We start from the raw sequence: 18,118 nt of genomic DNA, 5'->3' as shown, positions 1-18,118 counted from the left end.
AGTACATTCAACAAGTGAATATCATCATCTTTGATGAAATGGATCAACTTGTGATAGGTATAACAATTGTATAAATTGCGTCATAAAAGTATATCTAGTCTATAGATCATTCTGCAGTTCCCTAGGAATGTTTATAGATTGTTTATACGTTGAGATCATGAACCGACTAATGTTAGACCACTATGAAAAACCTAGAAGCACTGGACTGCCGTTTCGTCCTATTATGGGACTCCTCAACAGTGCGCATCCACCGAGAAGTACAAGAAAAAAAAAACTCATTGAATTCAACATAAACTCTAGATTTATTTTTCCCTTTTTTAATACAAAAATAAACATGAAACATCAATAACTAGATAAAGGAATACATATACATGATAGAGTTATTATCTTCTTTTTACATTTTGATAATTATAATCAATTTTTAGAAAATATCCATGCAACATTTAAACCTGATGGACCAAGTGAAACAGATCTATTTAAATAGAGATAAAAAAAACAAAACAACAACAACAAGATTAAGACTGTGGATCTAGTTCACTCATGTACAAATCTAACTAGGAATATTGATTCTTTTAATATTTAGGTACGGGATATTATGTGGTGTAGGCGAGATATCCGTCTATCAACCAAAGGATGGATTTAATGCGCAGCAGTTTGTTTCGTTCTACTTTATGGCAGTGAAACATGGTCAGTAAGAGTAGAGGATATTTGTAGATTACTAGTATTCGATCATAGGTGTCTTCGAAACATTGCTCGTATATCCTGGGACCATCGAGTGAATAATACAATTGTTAGGAAACGGGTACTAGGTAGGGATGGCAAATCAATTGATGACGTAGTGAAACTTCATCAGATGAGATGGCTGGGACATGTGTTAACGTATGTTCAACCGCCGACTGCCTCGACGTGCGATGTTTTATGGTGTAGGAGTAGGTTGGGAGAAAGGTAGGGGCGGCCAGACCAAAGCATGGCACAAATCTATGAAGTCGCTGACAAGTGGACTGAAGCACGTCGGTAGGTGTAGACTACTTGGCTGGGATGCGCGAAATGATAGCAACCGATGGTTAGAGACCCTGAATGACATGGCTCAAAATTGTTTGCAATGGCGCAGGTGCATACACTCTTTGCGTTCTCCCAAATTCTTATCTAAGATCTACATGTTCCTTTCCGTTTTTCTCTTTCCAAATTTAGTTCACTGGATTATGCTTCTTGAATAACATCTTCAAAGCCTAATCTTTCCGATTACTGCTTATACTCTTACTACCTCTACCACTATGGGATTTGAATCGATAATTGTATCTGTGCTAATGTGGTGAGGCAACTCGGACTGATGTACGTACGTACGAGGTTCCACGTTGTTACTGACTGACTATTTGCAAGTCTTAATTAGCACGAAATCTAGGTCTTGAATATTCCATCAATTAACTACCATAAATCCTATCAGCTCATTGTGAACTAGTAGTTTCTAATGTTTTAGCTCTGTACTTTTTAGACCTTGTCACCATGGATAGAAATCCAAGGGATTATTTCCAGGAGTGATCATATCTGACGTCATATTTCTGTTGTAAGAAACCAACATCAAGTGCAGATACTGATTGTCCGAGGGAAATATCTTACGACAATCAGGCTCTAATGCATTTGGTAATATAACTTTGCTCTCAGATCTTAAGTTTGCTGCTCCTCAACCAACTGATATCGTATGGTCTGACCTTAAAGAAAGTGTTACATACAATAAAGCTTTAATTGTGTTATGTAAACCTAACCACCACGTTAAACTGGTAGGTATGACAGGTAGTTAACAGACAATAAGACATCGAACTCGAGTTGTTGTTCATTAGTACTCACCAACTAACAAGGAATATATACAAACATTACCCGAACTTATATCCTTTTTGATAATGTAAGATACAACTGTTATTATACAATTTATGATCACTAATTACCACGACAAGTAAGTGGTATGGTAACCTGGTACAGTCGAGTGTGGGGAGAGTCACCTCTCCCTCTCGAAATGCTCTTACATAACCACAAGTATACAGCCACTGACAGGGAAGTCCTACTCACTGCCTTCACGCGACAGGAGTATTGTTTACGAAATTGAGAGGATGAAAAGTGAATGTCCACTGCTTTAATCGGGTTGGTGAATATGGAGCATCTATTTAGAGGAGCTAGAAAACCCTAATTACAAACCAAGGGTGCACATGAATTGCAGGTTCCTGATAGAACGAATGACGTATCAACCAGTAGTTGGTCACCGGTCACCAAGGGACTGAATCTCATAACGTTTCTTGTGGATTAGTCCTCTAAGTGTGGCACTTTGAGAAGACCACCTGTTTTGGTTTGGGCAAGCGAGTAGTATCCAAGCCCATAACACAAATCAAATGACTTATGTGGCACATAGTGTATTCGATACCCCATTGTCAGTAAGTGGTCTTGAGTGCTGTTAGAGGTATGAGGACGATTATCACTCCCTAGTTGCCCACACCGTGGAAGGGTTCTTTTGGAGGTACCTAGAAAGGAACTTGGATTAGAGGTGGTCTTATTGACCACAGTGCCCAAGGGACAACTGCTTGAGGTCGGTCACACACGACCTTTTTATGAGTAACTTTTGTGTTAGCTCCGTACTTGTTGAGACCTTACCGCCGGAGATGGAGGTGTGCATTTTTAGGGTCGACCTTTTCTAACCCCACCCCTCCTTGTGGGGAGGCAGCATCGCTGTCATGCTGGTTGTCTGAAGGAAACACCTTACTGCTGTCACATCTCTGTACAGTCAGCAGTACGACTTCGCCTTCAGACCTTGGGTTTGTTGCCTTTAGTCAGTTGCTTCATCACGATAGGCAAGCCCGACCACCACCACGTCAAGGTAGCAACAACGATCGGGATACCCCTTTGTATCATGTAATCAATTCAATATACTTAATTGAATCGATTAAACATGTATTTTTATAACCAAATTACCAATATAATTTGTATTATAATAGAACAGGCTTACCTGAACTTTCCATTCCTTGTTACATAATAATGAAAGAATAATAAAATAGCATGGTAGATATTTTTTTGACCCTATAAATAAAATAAGATTATGAATTAAATAAAAAAAAAGAAGTTAAATTACTGATATAAAATTGTAGATTCTTCCATTTAATACTAATTTAAATTGAGGCGGTTGTACAGCAACTTGATAAAATTGACAATTATGTTTACTTTTCAAATCTATAAGTAGATGGAAAGAGAAAGAGAGAGAGAAAAGAAACACACAAACATTAAGGTAAACAAATAGGTTATGAAAGAATCACTCTATACTTAGATCAGTAGTCAGCTACAACGTAGGACCTGGCACATATATGCATCGGTCCAAGTTGCCATACCTCATTAACACAACAAGATGAGGTAGATCAGTAAGATCTGTAACAATTACACTTAAACTTTACAATCCCTCTCACGCAATAGCCCCGGTACGGTCGAGAAGGGAGAGAGTCAGCTCTCTTTCTTGAAATGCTCTCACATCGTCACGTACGTACAACCAATGATAGAGAAATCCTACTTAGTGCTTTCTTGCGGCATTACTGTTGTTTACTAAACTGACAGGATGAGAAGTGAATATCCGGCTCTTTAACTGGGTTAGTGGATATGGAGGATCCACCTATAGGAGTTGGAAACCGTCATTAAAAACCAAATAGTGCACATGGGCTCCAGGATCCTGACGGAACGAATGGACCTATCGTTGCTCTACTACCTTATGGATTAGACGTGTAGGTCAAATGTTTGGGGAGTGGACCCCTGTGAAGCGGGCAGTATCCAAGCCCTGACACAAATCGAATGATTTATGTGGTGCATATCTATTTGACGCCTCCTTGTACTAACGTTTATGTGTTTAAACAAATACAATCCCTTACATATGTAGTTGTCACCTGAGAATGAAATGACTGTCATACGTTACTTTCGGAAAAGTTAGCTTTGAACTACAATTTAGTTGTGTGAGGGTTAATTTATTTATTTAACCGCTAATCCACAGTCCTAACTTATGGTATATAGTAAATACCACGGTATAAGTTTGTTGACAGTTGCACCTGCAATGTCGATGACTTTTAACAAACTTCTCAAGTTGAGGGTGTCAAACAATTCCCACTGTTTGGATATCATTGTCACTGAGGAATCGCTCACATTCATTCATGATACTAAATACGTAATATTAAAACCTAGCAACGTATTTTTAATGCATGAAGCAGTTGAAAAATGTTATAAATCCTGTGATTCCGAAAACAGACCTCGGTGTCTTGTTAATGGTTGTCGTATGGTAGATTGTTTGTTGGCATTAAGATTGAGTAGAAAATTCAGGCAGTCAGTATCTAACAAGAATTACTTACTTTACCCTGTTAACCCTCGTGGAGGAGCATAGGTCACCCACTAGCATTCGCCATCCAACTCTGTTCTGAGCAATCCTTTCCAGTTGCTAGTCATCCTTTTGATATCTGTTTCCATTTCCCAATGTAGTGTGTTCTTCGGCCTTCCTCTTTTTCACTTTTTCTTTCAGGATCCCAAGCTATGGCTTGCCTCGTGATGCAATTTAGCGATTTCCGTTATGTAACTCCTACTCATTTTCAAAGTCTTTTCCTAATTTCCTCTTCAGCTGGAAGCTGGTTTGTTCTCTTCCACAGAAGGCTGTTGCTGATGATATCCGGCTAACGGATATTGAGTATCTTGCGTAGACAACTATCAATCAATACTTGTACCTTCTTGATGATGGTTGTAGTAGTTTTCCACGTTTCAGCTACGCACAGTAGAACTAATTGTGTTGACGTTTATAATGAAGATTCAAACTTTGATATTGGTTGACAGTTGTTTTGAGTTCCATATATTCTTCAATTGTAAAAATGTGGCCCTTGTTTTGACAAACCTCACATTTAAGTCTGCTTCCGATCCTCCTACTTTATCAACGATAAACTGTATCGAACTAATTTCCATGAGTTTATCAAGATCTCCTGAATAATGTCTTAAAGATCATGCAATTCTACTGCTATGTTTACAAACAGCAAGTACTAAATGTCTTTCTATGTGTTCCTACTGATACTTATCTCTACTACTACCACTACTATTATTAATAGTATTAATTACAGTTTAGGCACTGAAACAGAATATAAAAGTGTCCAACCGTTAAAATGCATGCACATGAGTCAACTAACCAGGCTTATCTGGAAGTCGAACAACATTCAATTGACTGAACACACGACCAGATAAACATTTGGGATGCGGTGGCATACGTGTATCCATATAAGTAGCAAACAAATGTAACAGAATCTGGAGAAAAAAACATAAATGTGTGTGTGCGCGGGGGGGGTAATAAAAGTAATATAATACAAAAGAAACGAACGAATAGTAAGAATAGAACGTATTGTCCGTCAACAACAACGTACATACATCAGTTCAAGTTGCCATACCACATTAACACAGAGATACAATTGTCGATTCAAATCCCATAGTAGTAGAGGTAGTAAAACTATTCACAATTGATTGATCACTGGGTGGTGATTAATGTCATGTGTGTCAGAGCCTTCTTTCTGCACATCGAATCCTATCGACCAAGTTGCAATGTGACCATTAGTATAGATGATTCGACATTGCGTGCACTATGTTGAGATAAGATAGTGGTTGGAAGTAGTCAACAGGAAACCCTAGGCCTGAGTTTTGTGCTATTTGGCACTCGTCAGCAACGTGTACCTGTAATCTTGAGGGAAGTACGTATCGAGATGAAGAAGATTTAGAATTTAGGATGGTGTTGTGGTCCTTGAAATGAACCTCATAGTTGTGAAGCTTTCATTGTTCATGTGAACAACAAAAACTAATCAAAACAGAACAATCCGTTAGCTGATTGTGAAGAATTCCTAATGGCTTACTTCTCTTTGGATGATTTTATTCAGAAAAACAACAAGAGCTCAAGAACTATGCTATCTAGCTTAGAGACTGCAACATTAACAATGAAATAATGATGAAATTCAAGATCTGTGCTATCACCATCAACTAACCTAAAGTCTTCTATAATAGTTTAAAGATCCCCATACAATATATTCGAAAATGAAGAATGTTTAAGCGAACAATTGTTTTCAATAACTTCATCATCAGGCTCTACGGTTCTACAGTTCATAATTATAATATTTTACAAAGGCTAAAAATAAGGCATGTATTGATGAATTTCACAATGTTGGACTCTTTCAATAACATCCACTCAGTCAGTAAATTCACCAGAGAGGAGGAGGAGAAAGATAATAGTATAGCTTTTCTGGATGTCCTACTTTCTAAAAGGATAGACAGTTCCATAAAGCGAAATATATTTAGAAAGAGTACAGTATACCTCATTTCCAAAGCTTTACACCTCTCCAATATAAAGTAAATTTGATTAAATGTCTCAACCACAGAATCAAGATATTATATTCTGAAGACAGCGTGGATGGCGAAATAGATTATACTAAAGAACACATTACGAAATAATGGCTATCCAGATAATTTCGTTAAAAAATAGGAGAAATTGTGACACAAACAATAAAAAAACATATCTGAGACTATACTTTAGAGGGGATATAGCGGGTGATATTTTAACACGTCGACTCAAAAGATCTGTCGAAAGGACGTTTCACGCCGCCAAGCTACACAATATTTTCTCAACTAAACCACTATTCACACAACTAATCAAGGATAGGTTACCGAAGATGGGCTCCTCCATGTGTGTATATCAATTCAACTGCTCCTGTGTAGCTAGTTACACAGGCCGTACTCAGAGGGCTTTATCCTCGCGTGTTCGTGAACATGTACCAGCATGGTTGGGAAAATAAGTTACTAAATCGATTTACAGCACTATTCTTTCACACTTGGTAGATAGTGAACATCAAATCGAAATAGAGGAAGCTTTCTCTGTTTTATATCAAGTTCCAAAATATCTATCTCAAGGAGCTAGATTACGATTTGTCTACATAGCCGAAGCTATCTGGATCAACTCCAGAAAACTAAACTTATGCATCCACGATCCCGCGAGATCCGAACCCAGGACCTATCAGTCTCTCACCAGGCGCTTAACCAACTAGACCACTGAGCCAGCATCCAATGGTGTTAACGTCTAACTTCAACCAATCCACAAAGTTGCGCCACCGTACACCATTGTCTTCAGTGAGTTGACATCTCACAACAGACCTGGTTGAACTCCACTGGCAACGGCTTCTCACTAGAACTCCAGCATTTTATTCACACAATTTTTTTGCATTTTCAACTTTGCTATAATACTATCCTACTTATTGTGACCGGACACTTTACTCTAAATCATTCTGACCTTTATTGAATGACCTTTCTAATTTGCAAATAATATAATTTTGAAGTATATATATATGTGTATATCGTAACAGATGCAAACGTTCACCATCTTCTATAATAGATCAAAATCATTGCACAAAGCAGATTATCTACATCAAAACTACTGATACAATGATTTCATGTCACATCTAATTTTCTCCCATCTATGCTACCAAATATACTTGAATTTCATAATAAGTAAACCCTAGATATCCACTTAGTGCACCCAACTGAGTCACAAGGCAAGCCCTCACATGGAATCCTCAAGGTCAAAGGAAAAGAGGAAGGCCAAAGAACACATTACGCCGGGAAATGGAGATAGACATGAGAAAAATGAACAAGAATTGGATGGGACTAGAAAAGAACGCCCAGAACAGAGTGGGTTGGAGAATGCTGGTCGGCGGCCTATGCTCCATTAGGAGTAACAGGCGTAAGTAAGTAAGTAAGTAAGTAATCCACTTAGCCCAACCAAACCAACCCACTTAATCTTCATTAAATATCTTGACTATAGTTTAAGGATTTAATCACTTTATAGTTCTACAATTATTAATACAGAAAAGCAATAATTTATGGTAACTCACGGGCAATTGAGTTTGTTCACATTTAATTCGGTTAAGTCATTTTGTTAACTTATTAACGAACTGAGTTACCCGTACAACAACAACTTATCTATATCATTGTTGCGAATGTATGAACATGTATGCTTGAACCATTGCTTACTGCCTACGCATTTATTCACGCTGCTAGGCTTACTACTACTAACCGCTTAATTGATTCGATGATTCATTCATTTCACTATGTATATATATGTCCATGTTATTCATGTTCATTGCTCTCGCTCTCTCTCTCTCGCTTAATTGTACTCGCTTGCTCGTTCTCATATTCGCTGACTCACTCGCTTGCTTGCTTGCCTGCTTGTCTTTCGGCACAACTCTTTCATGCTTGTTTAACGCATTTGTAATTTTGGATATCTGTGTGTGTGGTCCCATAATAAACATAATCAACACTTCGTATTCACCTTCTGATTAATATACCGTTGGGGTGTTATCTAGTGACGATTATCAAGACGAACTGTATACAAAATTTAAGGATTATATGGAATACCGACCACCACAAATTAATTCAATGAAAAAATATCATAACTTACAATACTATCAGATGGTAAATGTTCTTTCCATGGCCATTCAGTACTTTTTGATCCAGAATCCCAACGAAACTCTTGAAGACAGCTTTCTCTAGCTAATTCTAATGTAAATGGTGATGATGATGATAATGATCATAACGGGAAAAACAGAAACAAAATTAAACATAAATCAACAAAACGAAAGTGTGGGGGGGGGAGGGTAAAAATAGGTGAAGAGGATATAATAATACACAACATTAGTTACAATTTGATAATATCATTCATAGTCTATTGTATAGTAGTGTGGTCTTGAATCCTGTTAGAGGTATGAGAGCGGTTATCACTCCCCGGTCGCCCATACCGTGGAAGGGTTCTTCTGGAGGTACCTAAAAAGGAAATTGAATTAGAGGTGGTCTTAGTGGCCTGAGAGCGTGACCGCAATGCCCAAGGGACAACTACTTGAGGTCGGTCACATACGACCTTTTTATGGGTAATTTTTGTGTTAGCTCCGTACTTGTTGAGACCTTACCGCCGGAGACGGCTATCCGTGGGATAAGGCGGGGTGTGCATTTCTAGGGTAGACCTTTTCTAACCTCACCCCTCCTTGTGGGAAGGCAGCATCGCTCTCATGCTGGTTGTCTGAAGGAAACACCTTAATATTGTCACACCTCTGTACATTCAGCAGTACGACTTCGCCTTCGGACCTTGGGTTTGTTACTTTTAGTCTAACCACTCTTCAACCGACCTGTCTGACATGGTAGGACCTTGAGGAACGGTTGTTCCAGTCAGTATAGCTCGGTTGCTTCATCAAGATAGGCAAGCCCGACCACCAACACGTCAAGGTAGCAACGACGGTCGGGTCAGTGAACGAGAATATCAGTAGGGACAGCCAAATGTATTTGAACACACAAATACAGAATCTCTTAGTAAAATCTGTGAACCATACAGTAAATACTTCGATCGTTTCAAACTTTACTGTTCCTTCATTTCCACAGCAATTATTCAATGTTCTTGTTCTCTTCTCTTCGATCTTCATAACCTTCTGCTGCCAAGTATTTCACTTCCGACTGATGATACATAATACTACTTAAATCTGTCGTCATCGGTAGCACATATCACCGTGGTACTAGCTGATACAGAAGTTTTTTCACAAATTAAACTAATCACTAATCAATAGATACCTTGGAAATTTCAATACTGAATTCTTTTATTTGAGCAACCAGTTGGAATGACTAACCCTCAAAACCATCAAATTAAGGTCAGAACAAGTGTTTTTAATGTGATTAACTAGTAATGAATTTCCTACAGGCAGATAAGGCGATGTTGTATATTAATCTTGAATCTATATCTTATATTTATAAGGTGTAAATAGCTATTTTTAATAGTTTTGTACTATCATTCAAGGTGTTTAAAGGATGAGGAATCTTGCATCCAAGATTTTTGCAGAAATACAAGTAGTAACCAAGTGTACAACTCTATCATCTTCCCATTTATACACTAAGGTAGTGCCCCCACCCCTCCCAACAATATACAATACTATCTGTGTTTGTAAACCCGTTGAATATATTATATTTAGATAAAATCTAGTTCAGTTAAATAAAATAACGTTTCGTTCATTGTTTATTCATGACATTAGAGTATAATCCAAACACTCAGTCAGTCAACTACAACGTAGGACCACGCACATATATACATCGATCCAAGGTGCTATACCTCATTAGCGTAACAAGATAGACACCAAATTCATAAAAGTAGGTACTTCAATCGTAGTAGTATATAAAAGAAGGATTGTTTATAAGGATATAGTACAGGAAGAAAGATATAAAGCGATTTTAATCTCACGGTTTGAGGGAAGACAAAAAGTATATACACCTACACCATTGTGATCGATTCTAAGCCATACCTCTAACAGCACTAAAGATCACTGCGGTCATAATTTAAATAGTAGTGTGACATTATTAACGGAAAATAAAACATTCCCTGAAAATTCAACCATAATCAAATAAAAAGGAACATTTAATAGTCATTATGTTGAAATTTCTGGACTGTGTACGTAAAGATGAATTTGAAGACCTGAAACTTGGATCCTAAAACTACTTAATAAATATTCAAGTATTCGGCATTGTATCATTATAAGTCCTTTATCTTTGCAACTGTTGGGGAGTCAGTTAGATTTATCTGAATAGAATGCCCTGGTACGGACGAGAGTGGGGAGAGTCAGCTCTCCCCCTATCTCTCCCGAAATGCTCTCACATGGCTACGCGTATACAGCCACTTCCAGAGAAGTCCTACTCACTGCCTTCTAGCGGCATTAATGTTATTTACGAAATTGAAAGGACGAAAAGCGAATGTCCGGCTCTTTAACCAGGTTGGTGGAGACGGAGGATCAACCTATGGCAGTTGGAAAACCCTGATTTCAAACAATTGGTGCACATAGGCTCCAGAACCCTGAAGGGACAAATGGTGTAGGAACCTATTGTTAGTCACCGATTACCATAGGAATGCATCTCTCGACGTTGCTCCACTGCCTTGTGGATCATACCTTTAGGTCAAAGGCTACGAGTATAGCCTCCTATGAAGACTACCTGCTTCGTTTTGGACACCCCGGCAGTATCACAGCCCACATGAAATCAAGTGACTTGTATGGCGCAAATGTATTCGGTTCCCATTTGTACCAATATTGATGTGTTCAAATGACCAAATAATAATAATTTGAATAGAAGTTTATGATTTTGTCGTGTTTCTGTTTTGTTGCTTCCAGTTTCCACATAACATATTACAATTGATCAGTAATAATTTACATAAAGACAACCAAAAAGTCACTCAAGACCCAGATTTAATATAAAACATATTATAAAGCCAATTTAAACTGTATAGACATGTAAAACTTACCATGTAATCGATTAACCAAATATCCTTGATCTTTCATAAAATCTAAAAATGCCAACAATACTGGAAGTGTTGGTAAGTATTGATATTTAAGAGAGGAGAATTGTTGAAGGGTAGCTAAACTAGTGGCTAAAATTGAAAAGAAAGAAAAAAGAGGAGAGTGAGAGAGAGGAGAGACAAGATGTAAATAAGATGGATACGCTGAAACTGTTAAAATTTTATTGTTTGAAAGAAAAATGAAGTGTTTTCTAGAACTTTTGTGCAACAAGTTCGAACCTCATTCATCTATTGACTACAATAGGACAATGTTATATCTGGTTTTAATCTTTGGAAATCATTTAGTTACTTTATATTCTGTTAGTTCCTTGTAAAATTGAATTGATTCTTCAGTATCATAATTCTTTATACAGATCAATCTATATTTTTTCATCGTCAATTACGATGATTTATTCTTAACAAATCATTGATATGTTGATTTGACAACTTGATCTGAATAGAAGACGATTGTGAATGTATTCAAACTTACAATATTCCTGCTGAATTCATTCATCTTTTTTGTCTACTAATAAACCATGAGAATAAGGTATGTCTTTTGGATTATTCGAATGCCCTAATACGGCCGAGAGTGAGGAGAGTCAGCTCTCCTCGAAATGCTCTCACTGCCTTCTCGCAGCATTACTGTTGTTTATAAAATTGACAGGACGAAAAGAGAATGTCCGACGCATTAACCAGGTTGGTGGATATGGAGGATCCATTCTGGGGAAGTTGGAAAACTGTGATTCCAAACCAATGGTACACATAGGCTACAGGATCCTGAGGGAACGAATGGCGTATGAACCTATTGTTGGTCACTTGCTACCATGGGACTACATCTTCTGAGGTTGCTCCACTGCCTTGTGGATCAGACCTTTAGGTAGAAGGCTCCGGGTATGGCCCCCTAAGAAAACTACCTGCTTCGGTTTGGGCATCCAGGCAGTATCCCATCCCTCACACAAATCCAATGATTTATGTTGCACATATCTACTTGGTCCCTTCTTCTGCCAATGTTTGTGTTTAAATAAATAATAGTTTTCCACGTGCGCACTAATTTCTGAAGGTTCTCCAGCAATTATTAAGCAGAACTAATCTCAACAAATTTATGGAGTAATGATGTGAACTAAAGGATAATAATAATAATATACAACGGAAGAGGTAGCGGACACTAATCTTGCAATCATTCATGAAAGCATACATTGAAGATAAAAAAAACTGGATATAAAAACTTGCATCCAATAAGAGTTTTATCGCCACCAGCTTCTTCAAGATTTCGATTAATTGTGTCAATTTCATTGACAATACGTCGAATGATTGTACCATGAAGCCACTGAAATAATAAAAAAGGGATTTTATTAAATGAAGGAATGTTCTGTCTAATGAATTTTAAAAATGGGAAAATACATCACCTAAGTTATGCCTCATTTATTTAAATACATAAATATTAGTACAAGGAGGCATCAAATGCAGATGAGCCACACAAGTCACTTGATTTGTGTGAGGGCTGAAATGCTGCCTGGATGCCCAAACTGAAGTAGGTGGTTTTCTTAGGGGGCCACTTTCCGAAATTTTGACCTAAAGGTCTGGTCCATAAGGTAGTGGAACAACATTAGAAGATGCAGTCCCATGGTAGCCGGTGACCAACAATAGGTCCATACGACTTTTCTTCCCTCAGGATCCTGTAACCCATGTGAACTATTAATTTAAAATCAGAGTTTTCCAACTTCCCTAGATGGATCCTCCGTCTCTACCAACCCGGTCACAGTACCAGACATTCGCTTTTCATCCTCTCAATTTCGTAAACAACACATCCGCCGCGAGAAAGCAGTGAGTAGGGCTTCTGTGACAGTGGCTGCATGTGCGTGGCCATGTGAGTGCATTTCGAGAGGGGAAGCTGACTTTCCCCACCCTCGGCCGCACATCCCTCTATATGCACACAGAAACGTATGACCGTTGTATTGATTGAATATTCAGCTATGTTGAGAGGTTATTATTCACAAAATAAATCTTTAGAATCTGAGTGATTACATACCTTTCGAAGATTTAGAGTCCAACGATCTAAATCGCTTTTACTAACTTGATTTTCAATCCAATACTGTAAACAGAGGAAAAAATGGTAGAGTAGTGAAATATTCTACATAACAAATCCAGAGTTCACTTTTTAAGATATTTCACGGAATAGTTTCAGCAAATAACATTTAAAAGGAATGACAGGAGTATAGTATATTACAATAATAATATGATAGTGATTTAGTGTTTACAACACTAGGTTACGAGCTCGTCTAGGCACAGATTAGTTTTAAGCTACTTTTTCGTTGTAAATATAACGACTATAGGTCTTAAAGATTGTTGTTAATGACATAACACAAATAATACAACTCATTTAATAAGCATAGGTTTTATGTAATTGGCACGGAGTTGTACATTATCGATAGGGAGACTGGTGATGCTCTCTGTTCCATTAAGTCGAAGGCTGAGTGAAGTTCGAACCTGCGAATTGTTTGATGAAAGTCGATTATTCCGGATGCTTAGCTCCACCTTCCTTACAATAATCTCAACATATTACTTCCTCACGTATTCATTCAACAGAAATGCTTACCTCATCTTCAGATCGTTCGTTAATTTCACGATCACTTTTCCCAGAATCAGGAGTTATACTGTTTGGAATAAAGGCTGGTCCAGATAAAGATTTTTGTGAATCATTCAAGTATTGCTGGCAAGGATTAGTAGGTTGAATATAAGCAGCCTGATATTGGTATCGTGGGGATGTCCCTGATGTTAAAAATGGAGAAGACCAAGTGACAGAACGACGCATGTTCCCTGAACTCTGTCCAGGAGCCTCTCCGCTACTGAAAGGTGGTAGCACCGAGCCAAGTCCAGAATTCACAATTGGACTGAGGGCCAAATCCAAAAGAGAAACTGATAACCAAAGGAAATTTAAAAAAAGTACTTTGAAGTTATTAAATTGGATAAAATAGGCGGTAAAACTACACAACAGCGTGTTGATATTATCACATTGAGAGATAGCTTTGATGTAGGTATTTGTTTATTATACGATTACATGAGTCTTCAAATGAAATTACGAAAAGTGTAATCGACGAAAGCCAATTGAGCATCTTGCGATGGCGGAAAAAAGGGACAATAATAATGGAAGCGAAAACTGGAGATATAAAAAGGAGTAAAGATTTTCCTTTTTTAGCTTGTATATTAAATATTCGATGCGAACTAATAGGATAAACTAATATAACGGATAGTGAATGCAAATAAAGGAGGATAGTCACCTTGGACCCAATCTTTCTGGTCACTACTTTACCGCTGTTACGATGCACGTGATATTCACTAATTCTTATTCCCTAAACCCATTGAGGTCACGTAGAGATGTAGTTATGTTATAAACAATTAATCTCTCATATATATTACTTTTCAAAATACCCAGTGATTCACAATAATTATTGAAATAATAACTTTCTTTAGGATCCATGAAAGTATATATAATGAGTTTCACAGAAAGCTGCCACTGGTAGTTTGGTACTTAAGACCAGTAACTTTACATTATCACTGTGGTAAATCGAAATACAAAAATCCCAGTGTGATAAGCGTTAAACTGTAAACGAACAAAATGACGGTGCTTCTAATACTAAAAAATTCTGGTCTTTCATTGTATTGTAACACTAGGATATGTTAATGACAGCTTAATTAGATACAGAAAGAGGTGCACGCTACTCCAGTGTGTAAATATAATTTTCATCCTTAAAACAAACAGCTGAATGGTAGATAATAGATGCACTACTGAAAATAAACACTTACGATTTTCTTGAACACCCGGACTTCCCGAAACCCGGAAAGATCCACAGTGTGGCTGTGATAAATTACTATGGGACTGATTATGCTGTGGTGACACCGTACCAATTATTGATTGTTTCCAAATAGGTTGATTTTCATTTACAGACTGTGAAATACCAACATCTACATAGGGAACTGCAGATCTAACAGGAGATCCACTGGTGATTTCATATGATGAGTTTCCAAAGGTAGCTCCACAAGAACTGATGTCTAAGCTGTCCTTCAATAAACTGGAGCAGAACATAGAAGGACCAACGAGTGACTTGTTTAAAGGTGATGAGTGAAATCTTAAAGCTGACTGACCTTCGAGGATTAGTAGTAAAAGGAGACTTACTGTGAGAATTACCTGCGTCCATTCTTCGGATTAACGCTGAACTTATTATCACGAATACATGGTATGAAATGCAGGCAATGAGGAGAGTAAAAGATGATAATACTGCAGATTAATAAAATATGAACAAAAACATACTTAACTTTTCATAAGAAGACATCCATCCCAAAGGGAACGAGAACAGACGGAAAATTGGTTGAACATAACTAGTGAGAGTTATATACCAACACAGTCAACTTACAATTCTATAAGTACACACATTCCCACCAGCACATCAACTGAAAGCCATTTGTAAGCGTTGTTTAGTGACCTGATCTGAGCCTCAGCTTTGCATCGACGCTCGACCTTTGGACTAGCCCACACTTGAGTAGACATACGTATTTTGGCGATATCCTGGAAAAAGATTTGAGACCCAGAAAATTCCCAACCTTCAGAGGACAGCCTAGAATATTTAGACAATACAAAAAATATGTAATAAATATCATGAAAGACAATAAGTAGGGGAGAGACGAAGAAAAATAACACTACAGATAGTGGGTTTAAGACGACTCATCAATATCTCAAGTGATTTTTCACCATAGCATTTTTCTGTTTGGTGTGTCAAAAGTATACACGTTGCACGTGTGACTTTAAAAAGAAATTACGAGACTAAGGATATTTCGGTTTCATTTTGATTTTTACGTATTCTACAGATTTTAACAGAGAAACCAGATTAAAGAGACGTTACTTATAGTGCTGTCCAGTAGAAATTTGGGCTACTTTGAGACACACCCTCAAGCAACCGCAGGTATTTTGTTTCACAAACCAAAGCATCCTAATAGACATTTTAATTGTGAACACCAAGATGCTAATGAACTACTTGGCTAGACATATATATGCCTACATTGAAACATTTCAAATAACATACTAACAAAAATGGATGAGCTTGAATATCGGTTTTACTTATCACTAGTGACAGGACAATTGCCTTGAGTTACTTTAATACTGAGCTGAAACTCAAACTGACATCTGAATTCCGATGTCAGGATAATAATGAAGAACAGATTAAGTACACTCTTGACAAATGACTCGACTAAAACTGTCCAAATGTTCCGAGAACTTCTATGAATACGAATACCCCAGTTCGGGTCACGATCCACAACTTTTTTCAATCTGCCCAGACTACCGAACTGCCTTGAGAGACAACGAATAAGTACATTTGACCCTCAACATTTTCAATTTACAAAATAAACCGAAAAGATTTGGCGGTGTAAATTTAACTTTATTTTTGCTGCCATTGTATTAGAGATATAGAAGTAAGCTCGAATCCACGGACCACTTCCATAAGCAACTTTTACGAAAACACAAGGATCCTGCATTAAAAACTGTTCAAAGACGAGCCACTAAATTTGGGTTCGATACTTTAAGAATCGCTGTGATATTAATAAGGCTATTGATAACAGAAAGCGAACAGACATTTAAAGAGTTAGATATACTCTGCTTTTCGAAAAACTGGCTTGATTCTCTGAGGTGGACAGGTAGGTATTTGCGGACGAAATTGAGCATATAATTCCATTCAGCTTAGCATGTAGGAGCAAACAAATGCCCAAAATGGATAGTTCTATAGGTCCTTGACAGTGATGTTGATCTTATTAATTTACTGAACACCTAGTTGAAGGTGCTCGGCCACGCATCCGCGCCAGATCACCAGTGTGTATGCCTTGCTAGGCATGCCTTTCAACTTCTAGCCGGCTCAGACAAAACGCTTCTCCATATGTCGATAGCCTTCCAGATACATCTTTGAACCATTTCATTTCTGATTTGGTTGGCTTGAAATGCTTCGAGTATAAAGGTGTTACGTGTAGAGGTGTTTTCATACTCCGAAAACTCGTGAAATCTTTAGTGGTGGGACCGATGTTATCTGGTACACCAAGCAGTAAGCTTTGAGTTTGTTTCTTGATGGTATATTACATACACTTTTTATATTTGTGATATTTTTTCCATATTTTCGAATTTTCTCCTCACCCATTAGTTTATTTTATCTTCATCATGACGGATATAAACACCTAAGCTATTTAAAATTAGGACTCTCTCGCCTTCCACATTTCAACTCATACCAGTCTGGCCGGACAGGTTCTGCTATGCAGAAGCTGACTTGAATGAGCACGGTGTGATTGATCAGCATTCAAAACTCGTCGCAGTTTTGAAGACGCTACCGCGCAATTTTAACAGGTATGTGATACAGAGTATATTTACTGGTGGTGTTTCAGAGCCTTACGACGCACTGAAGAAGACTGTTCTTGAACATGGGGATTTGACCGACCGACAGAGGTCATGCCAACTTTTCAACAACATCGACTTGCATTATGGCTCAGCAACAGAAATGTGCCTACGTATGCGAGAGGTCATTGGTTAACGGACCTTGATGGGGCTTCTCAGTCAAAGAGAGGCTTCGAAAAACACAAAGTGACTATACGAACCTCCGTTATATTCTGACTCGTTATGTCATTATTTATCGTAATCATAGACCCTCCCTAACTCCTCGAAAGAGTCCTTCACGAAAAAGATCTGTCTCTGAATGA

General features: G+C 37.8%; 1 protein-coding gene across 2 annotated transcripts; it reads right to left on the bottom strand.

Moving 5' to 3' along the window:
• Positions 1-280: 280 nt before the first annotated feature.
• MS3_00020016 (uncharacterized protein) lies at positions 281-16,746 on the bottom strand. 2 transcript variants are annotated; one of them, XM_051219634.1, is made up of 13 exons: positions 15,799-16,746; positions 15,696-15,763; positions 15,561-15,662; positions 15,191-15,529; positions 13,983-14,302; positions 13,416-13,478; positions 12,617-12,713; positions 11,354-11,479; positions 8,486-8,583; positions 5,184-5,298; positions 3,116-3,213; positions 2,993-3,063; positions 281-472 (listed from the first exon to the last, which is right to left on the bottom strand). In XM_051219634.1, the coding sequence occupies exons 1-13, from the start codon at positions 15,930-15,932 to the stop codon at positions 415-417; spliced, it is 1,689 nt and encodes a 562-aa protein (XP_051068572.1). In that variant the 5' UTR covers positions 15,933-16,746; the 3' UTR covers positions 281-414. The 2 variants fall into 2 exon arrangements, with proteins under 2 accessions (XP_051068572.1, XP_051068573.1); XM_051219633.1 differs by having other exon boundaries at positions 15,191-15,763.
• Positions 16,747-18,118: the final 1,372 nt, after the last annotated feature.

The sequence above is a fragment of the Schistosoma haematobium genome, chromosome 2 (assembly GCF_000699445.3).
Source record: "Schistosoma haematobium chromosome 2, whole genome shotgun sequence".
Taxonomy (NCBI): domain Eukaryota; kingdom Metazoa; phylum Platyhelminthes; class Trematoda; order Strigeidida; family Schistosomatidae; genus Schistosoma; species Schistosoma haematobium.
Note: the sequence above shows the minus strand (reverse complement) of the source record. Positions and strands in the feature narration are given on the sequence as shown.

Bases quoted from the DNA above. Each gene is read 5' to 3' on its own strand.
- MS3_00020016 (XM_051219634.1), bottom strand. From the start codon at position 15,932: ATGTCTACTCAAGTGTGGGCTAGTCCAAAGGTCGAGCGTCGATGCAAA. The intron at 13,479-13,982 runs GTAAGCATTTCT...CTCTGTTTACAG, and splicing joins ACGAACGATCTGAAGATGAG to TATTGGATTGAAAATCAAGT. The intron at 11,480-12,616 runs GCAAGTTTTTAT...TTTCAATTTTAG, and splicing joins CGATAAAACTCTTATTGGAT to CCACTAGTTTAGCTACCCTT.